This window comes from Coregonus clupeaformis, chromosome 37 (genome assembly GCF_020615455.1).
Source record: "Coregonus clupeaformis isolate EN_2021a chromosome 37, ASM2061545v1, whole genome shotgun sequence".
NCBI classification, from domain to species: Eukaryota; Metazoa; Chordata; class Actinopteri; order Salmoniformes; family Salmonidae; genus Coregonus; species Coregonus clupeaformis.
Window position 1 is genome coordinate 17,549,598 of NC_059228.1, and position 17,197 is coordinate 17,566,794.

At 42.8% G+C, this 17,197-nt stretch overlaps 1 protein-coding gene across 1 annotated transcript; it reads left to right on the top strand.

The window, feature by feature from the left end:
• Window positions 1-902: 902 nt before the first annotated feature.
• On the top strand, window positions 903-12,641 carry LOC121553650 (monocarboxylate transporter 12-B). Its single transcript, XM_041866934.2, has 6 exons — window positions 903-1,101; window positions 3,873-3,976; window positions 9,799-9,942; window positions 10,091-11,105; window positions 11,306-11,565; window positions 11,764-12,641. Exons 1-6 carry the CDS (start codon window positions 983-985, stop codon window positions 12,006-12,008), a joined length of 1,887 nt encoding a protein of 628 aa, XP_041722868.1. The 5' UTR covers window positions 903-982; the 3' UTR covers window positions 12,009-12,641.
• Window positions 12,642-17,197: the final 4,556 nt, after the last annotated feature.

The window sequence follows — 17,197 nt, forward strand, 5'->3', positions numbered from 1 at the left end:
AGACATTCAACATGATCCTCCTGCAGTTATCTAGCCAGCTATTTGACCACATCCCCAGGATGGTCTTGAACTTGACCTGATTAGTTTGGTCCCCATTTGTAGCTTATATGACTCCTACATCTCACCATCCTTATCAATGTGAATGTCAACATGTCCTTGTTTCATAGGCAGCTGAGACCATGCAATGCTCACCACATATGGGTGTTGTTTGGGATATTCCTGGGCGGCAGAGCCAGAGTGGCTGGTCTAGTGTCACCATGTTTGACCCACCCTCGTAGTCTGAACAGCGTGCAATGGCTAGGGAGGAGGGAAACGTGACATAGACACGTTTTTTTTCTTCTTCTTCAAATAACGGGGAGTTGTGTTGTTTTCAGCTACAATGTGTTGGAGCATATGCTAGGCCCTCTCTCAGTGTCACACCAGAGCGCAGCACTGGAGAAAGGAGAATCCTGGCCTTTGTTTGATTTTGTACGCTGCGTCTCCGTGCAAGGTTCCGCGTCAACAACACGTCTTTTCTTCACCCTACTGTGATCTCTAGTGGTCCACTGGGGTAGCCTTTTGTTTGGACAGTTTTTGTTCGTCTGTCTGCTAAGGATGCTGATTGAAGCTGCAGCTAGAAAATCAATATGTTTATGGTCAATTGAATTAGAGACCTTAAAGTGATGCATTCCAAATGCCTTGGCCTTGTTCTGAGACTGTATGTGATACAGTTCATGTTTGTGGTCGAAATGGGTTATATCATTCCTATAATAAAAATGGTTATATCAATCATAGAAACACCAACTGTATTGTAATAGTAAGTAACTACTAGGATGTGATATCAGACAGTTGTAAAATATTGTAAATGTTCTCTTGTGTTTTTACAATTTACAGCCGCTCCCACGCTTGAATAATAGATTTTACCGTAACACAGAACAGCACAGGAGCCAGCCCCAGGACCAGAGGAGAAGGACAGCAGCAGCACGGCGGTGGCACAGAAGGAATGACACCAGTGGGAAAGAATCCCAGAGGGGCACCGGTAGCCCCTCCTGATGGAGGCTGGGGATGGATGGTTGTGGCCGGCTGCTTCCTAGTCACCATCTGCACCCGTGCTGTCACCAGGTGAGCCTCTGACACACACACACAGCTCCAGAGGGACGATGGTCCTCAAATCAAATCACATTTTATTGGTCACATACACATATTTAGCAGATGTTATTGCGGGTGTAGCGAAATGCTTGTGTTCCTAGCTCCAACAGTGCTGTAGTATCTAACAATTCACAACAATACATACAAATCTAAAAGTAAAAGAATGGAATTAAGAAATATGTAAATATTAGGATAAGCAATGTCGGAGTGGCATTGACTAGAATACAGTAGAATATAGTATATACATATGAAATGAGTAAAACAGCATGCAAACGTTATTTGTGTTCCATTATTAAAGTGACCAGTGATTCCATGTCTATGTACAGTACATAGGGCAGCAACCTCTAAGGTGCAGGGTTGAGTAACCAGGTGGAAGTTGGGGAAGATTGAACTGAACCTTTCATAACTCCTCATTTGACATGTTTGTGACATGGTAGAGCTTCTGGATGTGTTTTGCCCTTGCTGTCTCTTTGCGGGGTATTTGCAAGGTATGTGTTTTGCCCTTGCTGTCTCTTTGCGGGGTATTTGCAAGGTATGTGTTTTGCCCTTGCTGTCTCTTTGCGGTGTATTTGCAAGGTATGTGTTTTGCACTTGCTGTCTCTTTGTGGGGTATTTGCAAGGTATGTGTTTTGCCCTTGCTGTCTCTTTGCGGGGTATTTGCAAGGTATGTGTTTTGCCCTTGCTGTCTCTTTGCGGGGTATTTGCAAGGTATGTGTTTTGCCCTTGCTGTCTCTTTGCGGGGTATTTGCAAGGTATTTGTTTTGTCCTGACAGCTGCTAGGCTCCCATGGTGAGGATTATTTTGTGTGAAGATAGCTTTGGGATATTACAGCGGGAGGTTGTCGTTGTTATGCAATATAAACAGAAATTAAATCGATATCATGTTAATGTTGTTGTTATCCCCTTATCGATTCCATGCATGTCAGGTGGCATCATGTTTATGTATGATCAGTGTGATCTAACTATCTGCTTTCAATTAGTGTTTTGGGAACCAGCCAGGTTGTGATGAGCGACTCACTGGATTAGTTTAGACTTTTGTCAGCTCAGGTTAAAAAGGCATGCTTTTAAATCAGACATCCAGACACATAGTCAAAGCAGGTTTGGTGCCTATTGTGTGTTCCGGTATTGTTGAGTCCCTAGTGACAGAAAATATTGTTTATGCATACAAATGCCACTTTTCATGTAAGTGTTATGAAGAAGTTATAAGGACTTTATGTATGTATTTCGTGTCACAAACAAAAAAAAAAAAAAATCTGACTGGCTGGTAAGATGCTCTTGTTTAAGTTTGATTAACCTGGTACTTAGTAGGTTGGTGATTGCTGCGCTCCTCCGACTGTTCCTTCTTCTCTAGGTAGCTTAAGAGAGAGAATTAAAATTCCACTCTCCACATGTGCTTTGGTCACATGCCATAAGCCTTCACAGTGTAAAAAACCCTTATAAAATCCTAAAGTTACATAATTTTTAAACGCTCAGCATGAACAAACTATACGGTCAGCTTAGGTTATTCATTATTGGGTATAGTGTTAAAGAATGGAGCTACTGTAACCAGAGCTCTGTTGGCATTAGTTGCAAACTCAACCAATGCCAAGAGCTATTCCTCAACTCTATTCCTCAACTATTCCTCAACTCTATTCCTCAACTGTATTCCTCAACTCATCCTGTATTCAGTGTTTTGATTTAATCTTGTTTTTCTTTAGGGATTAATGTCAGTGCTCTTAAATTCAGTCACTGGTCTTAATTTCAAAATGGAATCAACAAAGCTCATTATTGTGGCACACACTGAGGAGACAAAACATTAATAACACCTGCTATTTCTATGACAGACTGATCAGGTAAATCCAGGTGAAAGCTATGATCCCTTATTGATGTCACTTGTTAAATCCACTTCAATCAGTGTAGATGAAGGGGAGGAGACAGGTTAAAGAATACTTCTTAAGCCTTGCGACAAATGAGACATGGATTGTGAATGTGTGCCATTCAGAGGGTGAATGGGCAAGACAAAACATTTAAGTACCTTTGAACGGGGTATGGTAGTAGGTGCCAGGCGCACCAGTTTGAGTGAGTTAAGAACTGCAACACTGATGGATTTTCACGCTCAACATTTTCCCATGTGTATCAAGAATGGTCTACCAGCCAACTTGACACAACTGTGGGAAGCATTGGAGTGAACATGGGCCAGCATCCCTGTGGAACGCTTTCAACACCTTGTAGAGTCCATGCCCTGACGAATTGAGGCTGTTCTGAGGGCAAAAGGGACTCAATATTAGGAAGGTGTTCCTAATGTTTTGTACACTCAGTGTATATACACTGCTCAAAAAAATAAAGGGAACACTTAAACAACACAATGTAACTTCAAGTCAATCACACTTCTGTGAAATCAAACTATCCACTTAGGAAGCAACACTGATTGACAATACATTTCACTTGCTGTTGTGCAAATGGAATACACAACAGGTGGAAATTATAGGCAATTAGCAAGACACCCCCAATAAAGGACTGGTTTTGCAGGTGGTGACCACAGACCACTTCTCAGTTCCTATGCTTCCTGGCTGATGTTTTGGTGACTTTTGAATGCTGGCGGTGCTTTCTAGGATGTGTTATTTTAGTGTTCCCTTAATTTTTTTGAGCAGTGTACTATGTGCATGTCAAATAAACCAGTCCAGTCCTATACCTGCATATATCCTGAAGAACAGTTTGTCAGTGCAATGTTGAAACTCACACTGTTCTTTCTCCTTTTATTTTTAGATGTGTGTCAATCTTCTTTGTGGAGTTCCAGATGCACTTTGATCAGGACTACTCTGGCACGGCCTGGATCCACTCGCTAGTCGACTGCACCACCTTCCTCTTTGGTGAGAGAGTCAGCCATGACTAGGGGATTTCCTTATCAGCAATTTGAACACCTTGAGTGTCCCTGTTTATTCAATGAAACAGTATTTATATATGTATTGTCTGGGTTTAATTAATTCTCAAGTTATTTATGATTTCTAATTATCTCTGGGGCCTGAGGAAATTCTACCTCACAAACAGATTCACAAGCATAAAAGCACAGATTAAGTGAACTACTAGTGCACTTTATACGCACAATACATTCAAAAGGAATATATGCCCCTAATAGTTGTGATTGGGAGGTGACGCATTATGATAAGAAATGTGTCTACCCAAATATACGCCTTTCCTTATCATGAAATGGCAAATCTTGATACATTTTACATTTTTAGTCATTTAGCAGACGCTCTTATCCAGAGCGACTTACAGTTAGTGAATACATTTTTTAAATTTTTTTATACTGGCCCCCCGTGGGAATCGAACCCACAACCCTGGCGTTGCAAACGCCATGCTCTATCAACTGAGCTACATCCCTGCCGGCCATTCCCTCCCCTACCCTGGACGACGCTGGGCCAATTGTGCGCCGCCCATGAGTCTCCCGGTCGCGGCCGGCTACGACAGAGCCTGGATTCGAACCAGGATCTCTAGTGGCACAGTTAGCACTGCGATGCAGTGCCTTAGACCACTGCGCCACTCAGGAGACGTGTGAACACAGAAACCCGGATCCAGTTCTCCTTGCATGAACATTATGCAGTGATTAGGACTGCCCAAGGAGACCCCAAAAATCACATTTCTGGAGAGAGAAAAAAATCTGTTTTTCCCCCGACGTAATAGACAACGCATAAAATGTGTGGTTTGTATCACCGGAGTCTCTTATATGTCACATGAACATTTCAAGTGATTATACTTCTCCAAAAAGGAATATCTTTCTTTGAAAATGTACTCAGGCATCTCTGGACATATTATGAGCATTTTGCATGCATTGAATCTCAGACACGCACATTTTTGACAACGTACTAGACTTTGGGAGTAGCAGATTTCCGTTTTTACAGGACAATGAGATCAGCCATTTTCAGGTGTAATTGTTGATGGTGTAATTACAAAGATTGGCCACCAGGTGGTGCCAAAAGTGTTTATTAGGATCTCTTCGGCTGCGTTTAGACAGCCAGCCCAATTCTGATATTTTTTCCACTAATTCATCTTTTGACCAATCACATCAGATCTTTTCACATCAGATATTGTTTGAGATGATCTGATTGGTCAAAAGACCAATTAGTGAAAAAACAAAACAGAATTTGGCTGCCTGTGTGAACGCAGCCTTCTTAAAGATAGTGGGTTCCTTTTTATGTATTGTTCGTATACAGACACTTTACCAGGTGTTTAAAGACATTGTGACACATATATATAAAGGCGTTGGGCTTTAAGGGTGAAAAGGAAAACAAACCGATTCACATGCACAAAACCACACACTAATTCAGATTATTAGTACACAGCATATATGCCCAATAAACTCAAAAATAACATGTGCCCTTAATAAGTAAGATTAGAAGATGGAGCATTAGGATAAGATAATTGTCTACCCAAGCCTATCCTAATCATGACATGGCAATCTTGATACACCTGATGTAACTTTGCAAAAGGAAATTACATAATCTGGAACATTGACATGAACTTTGTACCCCTCAGCTGTTGTAAAAGTTGTGTGAGGGCTGTCTGGGCACATGCAGTGCAGTCTGGGCAATAATTGTTTTTATGAGCATGGCCTTATTTGTATTACAGCATATTGGATGACTGTCATTCATATTCCATTCACCCAGCTCAATGTAACATCGATAGGTATAGGCTACTATATGATACTCTAATTTTCCCTGTACCCATCATGAGGTTGCTACAACCTAGCCTATGAATGACAGTTTACAACGTAGGTGCACAGGTCGTGAGAACAATTAGAGTAATCAAGGTGACAGACAGTGACACATTCAACACTGCCTTGCACACTCTTGCCTGCATCTATCTGATCTAGGGTGTAATAATTAGTCCAACAGTTGCAAATGTGAGTTTCTGTTGGACAAATTCAGGTATGTTTATCCCTATTTTGTTCTGTTTGCTTCCGTTTAAGAAATATTTTTCAACAGAATTGGCAGAATGAATACACCCCTGATCACACGCAAACACAGTTCACTTTCATAGCAGCCACATAAAAACAGCTTGTTGTATATATAATTCCTTCTCGCAACTATCTACGCGCTCTCCTCCTCTCACCTTTTCCCTTTGCTTGTGGACTTCAGTGGACAACACATCAGCTGTCTGTGACCAGGCAAAAAAAACTTTCCAAGCCAAACCTTCATATCATGACCGCTAACCACTACACACAGCCTACACCGTTGTCACATCATAGTCAACATAGCTACTAGAACTAAAGCGTTAGTAAACCCGCTACACTCATCCTGTGTGGCTCAGTTGGTAGAGCATGGCGCTTGCAACGCCAGGGTTCCCACGGGGGACCAGTATGGGAAAAAAGTTAGAAAATGTATGCACTCACTACTGTAAGTCGCTCTGAATAAGAGCGTCTGCTAAAATGACTGAAATGTAAATGTAAAAATAATGCATTACAGTGTACAGTCAGAAAGTTTAACAGTTACACCGGCGGGCCCCGGTGGTAATAAATTAATAAAACCAAATGCTTACCTTGACTTGGAAGAGTTCCAGTGTTGGATAGCCTTAGCCAGTTAGCTAACATAGCATCCCTCTCTGTTTGAGCTGGGTGTTTGAGTAGGCTAAAAGTGAAAGTTTTAAAAAATACAACCAAATATATATCTCTCTCTCACTCAATTTCAATGTAAGGGCTTTATTGGCATGGGAAACATATGTTAACATTGCCAAAGCAAGTGAAGTACAGTGGGGAAAAAAAGTATTTAGTCAGCCACCAATTGTGCAAGTTCTCCCACTTAAAAAGATGAGAGAGGCCTGTAATTTTCATCATAGGTACACGTCAACTATGACAGACAAAATTAGAAAAAAAAATCCAGAAAATCACATTGTAGGATTTTTTATGAATTTATTTGCAAATTATGGTGGAAAATAAGTATTTGGTCAATAACAAAAGTTTCTCAATACTTTGTTATATACCCTTTGTTGGCAATGACACAGGTCAAACGTTTTCTGTAAGTCTTCACAAGGTTTTCACACACTGTTGCTGGTATTTTGGCCCATTCCTCCATGCATATCTCCTCTAGAGCAGTGATGTTTTGGGGCTGTCGCTGGGCAACACAGACTTTCAACTCCCTCCAAAGATTTTCTATGGGGTTGAGATCAGGAGACTGGCTAGGCCACTCCAGGACCTTGAAATGCTTCTTACGAAGCCACTCCTTCATTGCCCGGGCGGTGTGTTTGGGATCATTGTCATGCTGAAAGACCCAGCCATGTTTCATCTTCAATGCCCTTGCTGATGGAAGGAGGTTTTCATTCAAAATCTCACGATACATGGCCCCATTCATTCGTTCCTTTACACGGATCAGTCAGTCCTGGTCCCTTTGCAGAAAAACAGCCCCAAAGCATGATGTTTCCACCCCCATGCTTCACAGTAGGTATGGTGTTCTTTGGATGCAACTCAGCATTCTTTGTCCTCCAAACACGACGAGTTGAGTTTTTACCAAAAAGTTCTATTTTGGTTTCATCTGACCATATGACATTCTCCCAATCCTCTTCTGGATCATCCAAATGCACTCTAGCAAACTTCAGACAGGCCTGGACATTTACTGGCTTAAGCAGGCGGACACGTCTTGCACTGCAGGATTTGCGTCCCTGGCGGCGTAGTGTGTTACTGATGGTAGGCTTTGTTACTTTGGTCCCAGCTCTCTGCAGGTCATTCACTAGGTCCCCCCGTGTGGTTCTGGGATTTTTGCTCACCGTTCTTGTGATCATTTTGACCCTACGGGGTGAGATCTTGCGTGGAGCCCCAGATCGAGGGAGATTATCAGTGGTCTTGTATGTCTTCCATTTCCTAATAATTGCTCCCACAGTTGATTTCTTCAAACCAAGCTGCTTACCTATTGCAGATTCAGTCTTCCCAGCCTGGTGCAGGTCTACAATTTTGTTTCTGGTGTCCTTTGTCAGCTCTTTGGTCTTGGCCATAGTGGAGTTTGGAGTGTGACTGTTTGAGGTTGTGGACAGGTGTCTTTTATACTGATAACAAGTTCAAACAGATGCCATTAATACAGGTAACGAGTGGAGGACAGAGGAGCCTCTTAAAGAAGAAGTTACAGGTCTGTGAGAGCCAGAAATCTTGCTTGTTTGTAGGTGACCAAATACTTATTTTCCACCATAATTTGCAAATAAATTCATAAAAAATCCTACAATGTGATTTTCTGGATTTTTTTTTCTCAATTTGTCTTTCATAGTTGACGTGTACCTATGATGAAAATTACAGGCCTCTCTCATCTTTTTAAGTGGGAGAACTTGCACAAATAGTGGCTGACTAAATACTTTTTTGCCCCACTGTAGATAGTAAACAAAAGTGAAATAAACAATAAATATTAACAGTAAACATTACACTCAGAAGTTCCAAAAGAATAAAGACATTTCAAATGTCATATTTTGTATATATACAGTGTTGTAACAATGTGCAAATCTCTCTCTCTCTCTCTTAATTTGTTCAAAATTGTTAAATTATTGTCTTTCTCTCTGAGTCAACTACTCACCACATTTTATGCACTGCAGTGCTAGCTAGATGTAGCGTATGCATTCAGTACTAGATTCATTCACTGATCTTTTGATAGGCTGGACAACATGTCAGTTCATACTGCAAGAGCTCTGATAGGTTGGAGGACGTCCTCCAAAAGTTGTCATAATTACTGTGTAAGTCTATGGAAGGGGGTGAGAACCATGAGCTTCTTAAGTTTTGTATTGAAGTCAATGTACCCAGAGGAGGACAGGAGCTAGCTGTCCTCCGGCCACGCCATAGTGCTACTCTACAGAGGGCTGTTGAGGCTACTGTAGACCTTCATTGCAAAACAGTGTGTTTTAATCAATTATTTGGTGACGTGAATAAATTGAGTACAGTTTTATCTAAAAATGATAACTTTTTAAAAATGTTTCACTATTTTTATGAAATTCACTGAGGAGGATGCTCCTCCCCTTCCTCCACTGATGGGGATTCCACAGTCCCTTGGAAACAGCTGTTGATGATAAGAGATATAATAATATTTTTAGTCATATTGAGACTAAAGTCTCTTTTGCAAATGAGCCATGCACAATACAAAAAACCCCCACATCAATAGACAATTATAGATAAACATAAATATACATAATATACACATTCAGATACAAAACAAAACACAATCAATTAAAACAAACACATTCTTCATTATAAAAATCCTCTGTCAGCTGTCTGACTTGCCCTAGGGACACCAATGCATCCAATCGAAAGCTAGTTTGTTTGTTTTGCCACTTTATTAGATTGAACAGGGTCGTATACATCCTGATGCATTTTTTTTTACTGATATTCAAGGATTTACATCAAATAATTAAACTTGGCCCTGATTTATCATTAGCCTGGACTTACATAGCATCTGTGCCAGAGTGTGTTGGACTTTTACAAGCGGTTGTTTATTGAGCCATTTGCAGTTTCACTGTACTGGCCGTGTGTACTTAGACTTGTATGCCTTAATCTTTGAGTCAAACATATGCTTCTGGCCTGCTCTGAACTTTTATGTCAATAACAGGCTTGATGTGTGTTACAATGGATTGTGTCCCAGCTACATCCAATCCAAGCGATAAGTCTGTCACATTTTCTTCTTGATCTGAGGACGATAACTATATTGATCCCTATGTATTGTTTCTCCAGCTCCTCTTGGCAGCTTCATCGGGAACCGTCTGTCCACCCAAGCCACTGTGATCATGGGAGGCGTCCTGTCCTCTGCAGGCCTGATCCTCAGCTCCTTCGCCACCAGTCTGGAGTACCTCTACCTCACCCTGGGGGTCCTCACAGGTACGTCTCTCACTGGAGATATCATCACATTTGTTGTTATGACTTTGGCACAAGAGGGTGCTGTTGCATTATGGATACTTGTGTTGACTCTTAGTGACGGAACGCAACTGTATCTGTCATGACTCCATCCCCAACTCTCTCCTCGTAGGGTTGGGATTTGCCCTCAGCTACACCCCAGCGGTGGCCATGGTTGGGTCCTATTTCAACGAGAGGAAAGCACTGGCCTATGGGATGGCAATGTCTGGGACTGGCATTGGGACCTTCATCCTGGCCCCTGCTGTTCATCTCCTGATTGAACGCTACTCCTGGAGGGGGGCCCTGCTTATTCTGGGAGGGTTTGTGTCCAACCTGTGTGTCTGCGGGGCCCTTATGAGGCCCCTGGTGCCTAAAGGGAGAGGACAGAGGCAGCACAAGACAGCAGAGCTTGAGAATGGGTATGCCATCCTACTGGTGGATGCCAAGCTAGCAGAGGGGAAGGTAATGGACACAACACTTCCAGGCTTAAAGCCGTTGGACCCCAATACAGAGGTTGTGAATGTAACAGATGTGAAGATTGAAACGGATAAACTTGCAGAAATTAAACTCACTGAAATGAAACTAGCAGAGGCACTCCTTGCGAATGTACAACTAGCTGACTCGAGGCTGGCAGACATGACGATAGTAGAGGGCATGGTTGTGAATGTGAATAGTGCATTAACAGAGAAAATGCTTGAAGAGATCAAGCTAGCGGATCAAAATCTAGCCAACGGGAAGCTAAAGGACATTAAACTAATGGAGAATCTTGTCATCGGTAGCCAGCTAGCTGATGTTAAGCCTGTGGACACAAAGGTTGCTGATGCAAAACTAGCGGAGTTAGTAGATGCCAAGGTTCTGGCTGGCCTGGCTGCCCCTGGGCCAATGGGTCCTCTGGCAGGGCCTAAGCTGGGAGGGTGCTTCTGCCTGCAGTCAATGGAGGAGTTTAGCTTCCTGCTGATGCCTGACTTCATGCTGCTGTCCGTGTCCTTCCTGTTCCTGGCGTACGGCTGCAGTGTGCCCTTTGCCTACCTGGTGCCTTATGCCCTCAGTGTGGGGGTGGAGCACCAGCAGGCTGCCTTCCTCATGTCCATCCTGGGGGTCACCGGAATCGTAGGAAACATCACGTTCAGCTGGCTCACTGACAGGAAGTATGTCACATGTATAGAATAGTTTGCACCCCCCACACACACCATTTTTCTATAGCATCACCCATATAGACTGTAGCCATAGTCAAAATATTTTTTATGATGCTTTCAAAACTATGGTCTTGGGCCTGTCACCTACTGCATGGCCACATTCTCTAGTGTTGTAACGTACTGCTAGCTAAGTCTGAGTTCCCCTCTCGTAGGTGTGTGAAGAAGTACCGGAAAGTGAGCTTCATGTTTGCTGTGGGTATGGAGGGTCTGTCCTGCCTCCTGATCCCTCTGCTACGTTCCTTTACCCTGCTGGTGCCTTTCTCCATGCTCTATGGGTATTTTGACGGCGCCTACACTGCCCTCATACCAGTGGTGACGTCTGACTTGGTGGGCTCATCGTACCTATCCTCAGCCCTGGGTGTGGTCAACTTCTTACATGCCATACCCTACCTGGTTAGCCCACCAATAGGAGGTGAGGATGAGGAGAGGATGACTGAATACTAACACACTTAGTGCATGTACATACACCATTTTCAATTGCCACAAATTCAAAAGTGCACATCTTGATTCTGAATATATGATTCCATCGTTCTCGTTATAGTCCGGACTCTGTTGTCGGTATGAAACTGCCCCTTGAAATTCCCAGCCTAACGCTTTCTGTTGGTTCCAGGCTGGTTGGTGGACTGGACTGGCGACTATACTGCTGCATTCTTCCTCAGTGGATTCTCTCTTATACTCAGCCCACTCTTCCTGGCTTCTGTCATGCTGATCCAACGATGCTGGAGGACACAGACATACTCCACTAGCGATGTCGATTCAAAGTTCGCCTCCTTGAAGAATGACCAAATGGATCTACCGACGTACAAGGCAGCACATGATGAACCAAAGCTAGCAGGGACCGTCCCAGCGTGTTAAGAAATGTTTTGTAAGCATTTTTTTATTGAGTGAGTGGACGTTATTGCAATACCAAAGTGTGTTGTTCCTTAATGGAAGCAAAACAATAATGTTCCAGGAAAAACAACATGCAGTTATTCCTGTCAAACTTGGGAAAATCCTATAACACCATCACAAATTCTGTGTTGATTAAAAGTCAGGAAAAGTTTCTATCTTTCTTTCTTTAAATAAAAGTTGATTAAGAATTGGTGGCTCTGTAGAATAACACATCACTTAGTACCAGTGATGTTTGTTTTATTATTTTGAAGATTAGCAATTGTTCAGATTATGACTACATTAAACATGTAACACCAAAGTTATGCAATAATAACATACATTTGTGTATGACATGAAATATATTGCACTAAAATTCACTGAAGAGAAGCTATTTTTACTGGGCATTTCCATGTAAAAGGACCCATGAGCACCAACATGCGAAGTGCATTGGAGCGTGTCAAATGAAAGCTAAGAGTCGATATTTTTGAGAGTAAGGCATATATACATTTTCAACAATATTCCATCCTAAAAATGTTGAATCAGCAAAAGCTTTGATTTCTGGTCAAACAGATGGAAAAGGGGTCTTAGACAATATCTACCAGAAAAAGTCTTAAAAGGTATTATACTGTACATCAAAACACAAAATCTGAACCAATCATAGACATCTATGTTTCATAAGTTTGGACAGCACAGTAAAGTACAGTAGAGTAAAATACAGTAAAGAAAAGTGGAGTATAGTTCAGTACAGTAGAGTTCAGTACAGAAGAACACACTAGAGTATAGTGTAATGTACTGAACTGTGCTGTACTGTGATGTCCAAACTTGTGAAACATAGATGTCGATGATTGGTTCAGATTTGGTCTGGTCCGGACCAACCAAATGTTGTCTTGTTTGGGGGCGGAACTCATTAGAATAATAGCCAGTGTGTATAATAATACCCAAACAACAAAAGGAGGATATTGCATATTTCTACCTTTGTGTACCTATTCAGGATACATCACCATGAAGAGAATGACTTTCATATCCATCATGATGCATTTCTGTGTACTACAGATCAGGGACACATGAAGAAATCTGTTACCATAATTACATTACCGGATATAAATCCAATTCACTTATTGTAGTTCAATAACCAAAATATATTTTTTAAAACTCAAGGTATCATGTCACAGATATTTAACAGAGTTTTTGGAAAACTGAGGGAGATTTTTAAACTTTGAAATCAATGGTTTTTCTTCAACATACATTTGAAAGCAAATTTTTTTTTTGTAATTCCGTTACTGTGGAATTGCTCTACGGTGACTGGACACATCACTTTGTGATGTTGTTCCACGGTTTGTCATCATAAAGAACTGTGGTCGGTGCCTTATAAACCTACACTGTGAAATATGGACTTGTGTTTCACATACATTAATACTAAGATGTCATTCAAGACAAAACAGAGCCATGGATGTTCAAAAGGTGGCTTTCCCCCCCGAAAACAAGTGATCAATGCTTCCTTCACCTGCTGTTGTGTGTGAAAATATGTTGTGATGTATCCACATTTTGAAAGAGGAGAGTGTGTTTTCTTCTTTTTTTTGTGCACATTAATGCCTACAGGGACAGAAATACCATGAGTGCCTACATTTCCTATTTGTTTATTTTCGCCTTTTCTAATGACATGTATGAATATGATGCCTTGTTGGGTTGCCATCAAGCAGCACAGTCAATATCTTTACTATCGTAGAGAGTTATAATGACAGTCTTGAGTCTTCCTCTGAACTCTTCTCTCATTTTAAATTGTTTAAACATGTTATCATGTTGAACGTACACCTATTGGTTCCTTGTCTGATGATGTGGTGTTGAGATAAAGCAAGTTGATCTCGTTCATTCGGGGAACTGTCTCATTTGTCATGTGTCCTATTTCTAATAATAATCCCACTTTAGTACAGACTTCTGTCAAGTGTCCTTAATATTGACGTCTGATTAATATTGAACTGAGACTATGCCCTGGATCTCTGAAAATTACGGCCATAGATGACAGAGAGCATAAACAAACTTGATAAACCAATCCAAGCATGCCATGTGTGACACCTTGCATAGATATATTGAACTGTTTCTGCTAAATATATTACAAAAAGCAATGTCTCCATCTAGAGGTGTGCATTTAACATAACAGTCTATATTAACAATTGTTGACAAATAGCATATGATGAGTATTGATTTTATGGGTACTTACGGGTATTTGTTTGTAAAGCCTACACCTCCACACCAACCAATCAAATGAAAAAAAATGCACACAATACCATATATATTTATATTACATTTCATGTACATTCTAGTTATTTGAAGGTTTAAAACCATCTGCAACAAGTTCTTTACAATATAAATACGAATTCAAATGTGCAATCAATAATACATTTTTCACTTTTGTATGCACCACTGACCATCAACCATTAAAAAAATTGCACTGATGACAATCAAAGTATGTTCCTCTTCTTTCTGGTAGATCCCCCAGCAAGTAGGCAGGGTGGAGCATGCGGGGTGGAGGAGGAGGTGGAGGAGGGCAGAGGAGGGAGAGGGGAAGGAGGAGGGATAAGAGGAGGAGGGAGAGGGGAAGGAGGAGGAATAAGAGGAGGAGGGAAAGGGGAAGGAGGAGGAATAAGAGGAGGAGGGAGAGGGGAAGGAGGAGGGATAAGAGGAGGAGGGAGAGGGGAAGGAGGAGGGATAAGAGGAGGAGGGATAAGAGGAGGAGGGAGAGGGGAAGGAGGAGGGATAAGAGGAGGAGGGAGAGGGGAAGGAGGAGGGATAAGAGGAGGAGGGAGAGGGGAAGGAGGAGGGATAAAAGGAGGAGGGAGAGGGGAAGGAGGAGGAATAAGAGGAGGAGGGAAAGGGGAAGGAGGAGGGATAAGAGGAGGAGGGAGAGGGGAAGGAGGAGGGATAAGAGGAGGAGGGAGAGGGGAAGGAGGAGGGATAAGAGGAGGAGGGAGAGGGGAAAGAGGAGGGATAAGAGGAGGAGGAAGAGGGGAAGGAGGATGGATAAGAGGAGGAGGAGGAGGAGGAGAAGGAGGAGGGATAAGACGAGGAGGAGGAGGGGAAGGAGGAGGGATAAGAGGAGGAGGGAGAGGGGAAAGATGGTTGTGGGTCTTTGGTATTCAGGTGAGTTTAGTTGCTATAAGACTGAGGTCAAGGGGTTCTTTAAAATGCCAGTTGTATGTACAGTATGTGGTATATATACAGTGGGGAAAAAAAGTATTTAGTCAGCCACCAATTGTGCAAGTTCTCCCACTTAAAGAGATGAGAGAGGCCTGTAATTTTCATCATAGGCTGACTAAAGTCGTCAGTTGAACAGTGTTTCTTCTGACACATTGGTGCGGCTGGCTTCCGGGTTAAATGGGCGGGTGTTAAGGAGCGCGGTTTGGCGGGTCATGTTTCGGAGGATGCATGACTCGACATACGCCTCTCTTGAGCCCATTGGGGAGTTGCAGTGATGAGACAAGATCGTAATTGGATATGAGGAAAAAGGGGGGTAAAATATGACAATTGGGTACTTTTCCACCACTGCTTATGTGAGTTGTCTTGTTGTGTGTGTGGATTGGATTGCTCGAGCTGATGTGTGTATTTATGTGGGTGTGAGAGCGGGTGTTTGTCAGGTTGGTGTGAAAGTGGGTGTTTGTTAGGTTGGTGTGAGAGCGGATGTTTGTCAGGTTGGTGTGAAAGTGGGTGTTTGTCAGGTTGGTGTGAGAGCGGGTGTTTGTCAGGTTGGTGTGATAGCGGGTGTTTGTCAGGTTGGTGTGAGAGCGGGTGTTTGTCAGGTTGGTGTGAGAGCGGGTGTTTGTCAGGTTGGTGTGAGAGCGGGTGTGTCAGGTTGGTGTGAGAGATGGTGTTTGTCAGGTTGGTGGTGTAAGTTAGGGTGTAGGTTTGGCTGTTGGGTTTGGCTCAGGGTGTTGACTTGAGTTGACTTGATGTGATGTGTGTGCGTCAGGTGGTTGATGTTTGAGTGTGTCATGGGGCTGGTCTGGGTTAGTGTGTTGCTGTGTTTGTGTGTCAGGCTGCTGGTTTGGATGGCCGGCAGTGTCAATCAAATGTATTTATAAAGCCGTTTTTACATCAGCAGATGTCACAAAGTGCTATACAGAAACCCAGCCTAAAACCGCAAACAGAAAGCAATGTAGATGTAGAAGCACGGTGGTTAGGAAATACTCCCTAGAAAGACAAAAACCTAGGAAGGCTCTGAGGGGTGGCCAGTCCTCTTCTGGCTGTGCATGGTGGAGATTATAAGAGTACCAAATTGTTCTTCAAGATGTTCAAACGTTCATAGATGACCAGCAGGGTCAAATAATAATCAGTGGTTGTAGAAGGTGCAACAGGTCAGAACCTCAGGAGTAAATGTCAGTTGGCTTTTCACAGCCGAGCATTCAGAGGTCGAGACAGCAGGTGCGGTAGAGAGAGAGAGTCGAAAACAGCAGGTCCAGGACAAGGTAGCACGTCTGGTGAACAGGTCAGTGTTCCCTAGACGTAGGCAGAACAGTTGAAACTGGAGCAGCAGCACGACCAGGTGGACTGGGGACAGCCAGGAGTCATCAGGCCAGGTAGTCCTGAGGCATGATCCTAGGGCTCAGGTCCTCCAGGAGGGGAGGGAGAGAGGGAGAATTAGAGGGAGCATACTTAAATTCACACAGGACACCAGATAAGACAGGAAAATTACACCAGATATAACAGACTGACCCTAGCCCCCCGGCACATGGACTATTGCAACATAGATACTGGAGACTGACACAGGGGTGGCTTTTCTGTGGGATTGGACCCTTCCTGACCAGTGCCACTCTGTTTCTCCACTTTTTAGATGGAGGGACCACGGACACATCCACAAACCCTCTCTGACTCGGGTACTTCTCATAAGGCAGAAGGATCCTGGGGAAGCAGAAACACACTCAGAATTTGGGAAAACTACACAGACGACCTCACTACAGTTCACAGACGACCTCACTGCAGTTCACAGACGACCTCACTGCAGTTCACAGACGACCTCACTACAGTTCACAGACGACCTCACTACAGTTCACAGACGACCTCACTACAGTTCACAGACGACCTCACTACAGTTCACAGACGACCTCACTACAGTTCACAGACGACCTCACTACAGTTCACAGACGACCTCACTACAGTTCACATAATGTGTTGTTTGTATC

What these genes read in the sequence shown, in the direction of transcription:
- LOC121553650 (XM_041866934.2), top strand. Translation starts at nt 983, where the DNA reads ATGACACCAGTGGGAAAGAATCCCAGAGGGGCACCGGTAGCCCCTCCT. An exon ending in TGCACCCGTGCTGTCACCAG is followed by an intron (nt 1,102 to 3,872) that starts GTGAGCCTCTGA and finishes TTTTATTTTTAG; the next exon opens with ATGTGTGTCAATCTTCTTTG. An exon ending in AGCTGGCTCACTGACAGGAA is followed by an intron (nt 11,106 to 11,305) that starts GTATGTCACATG and finishes CCCCTCTCGTAG; the next exon opens with GTGTGTGAAGAAGTACCGGA.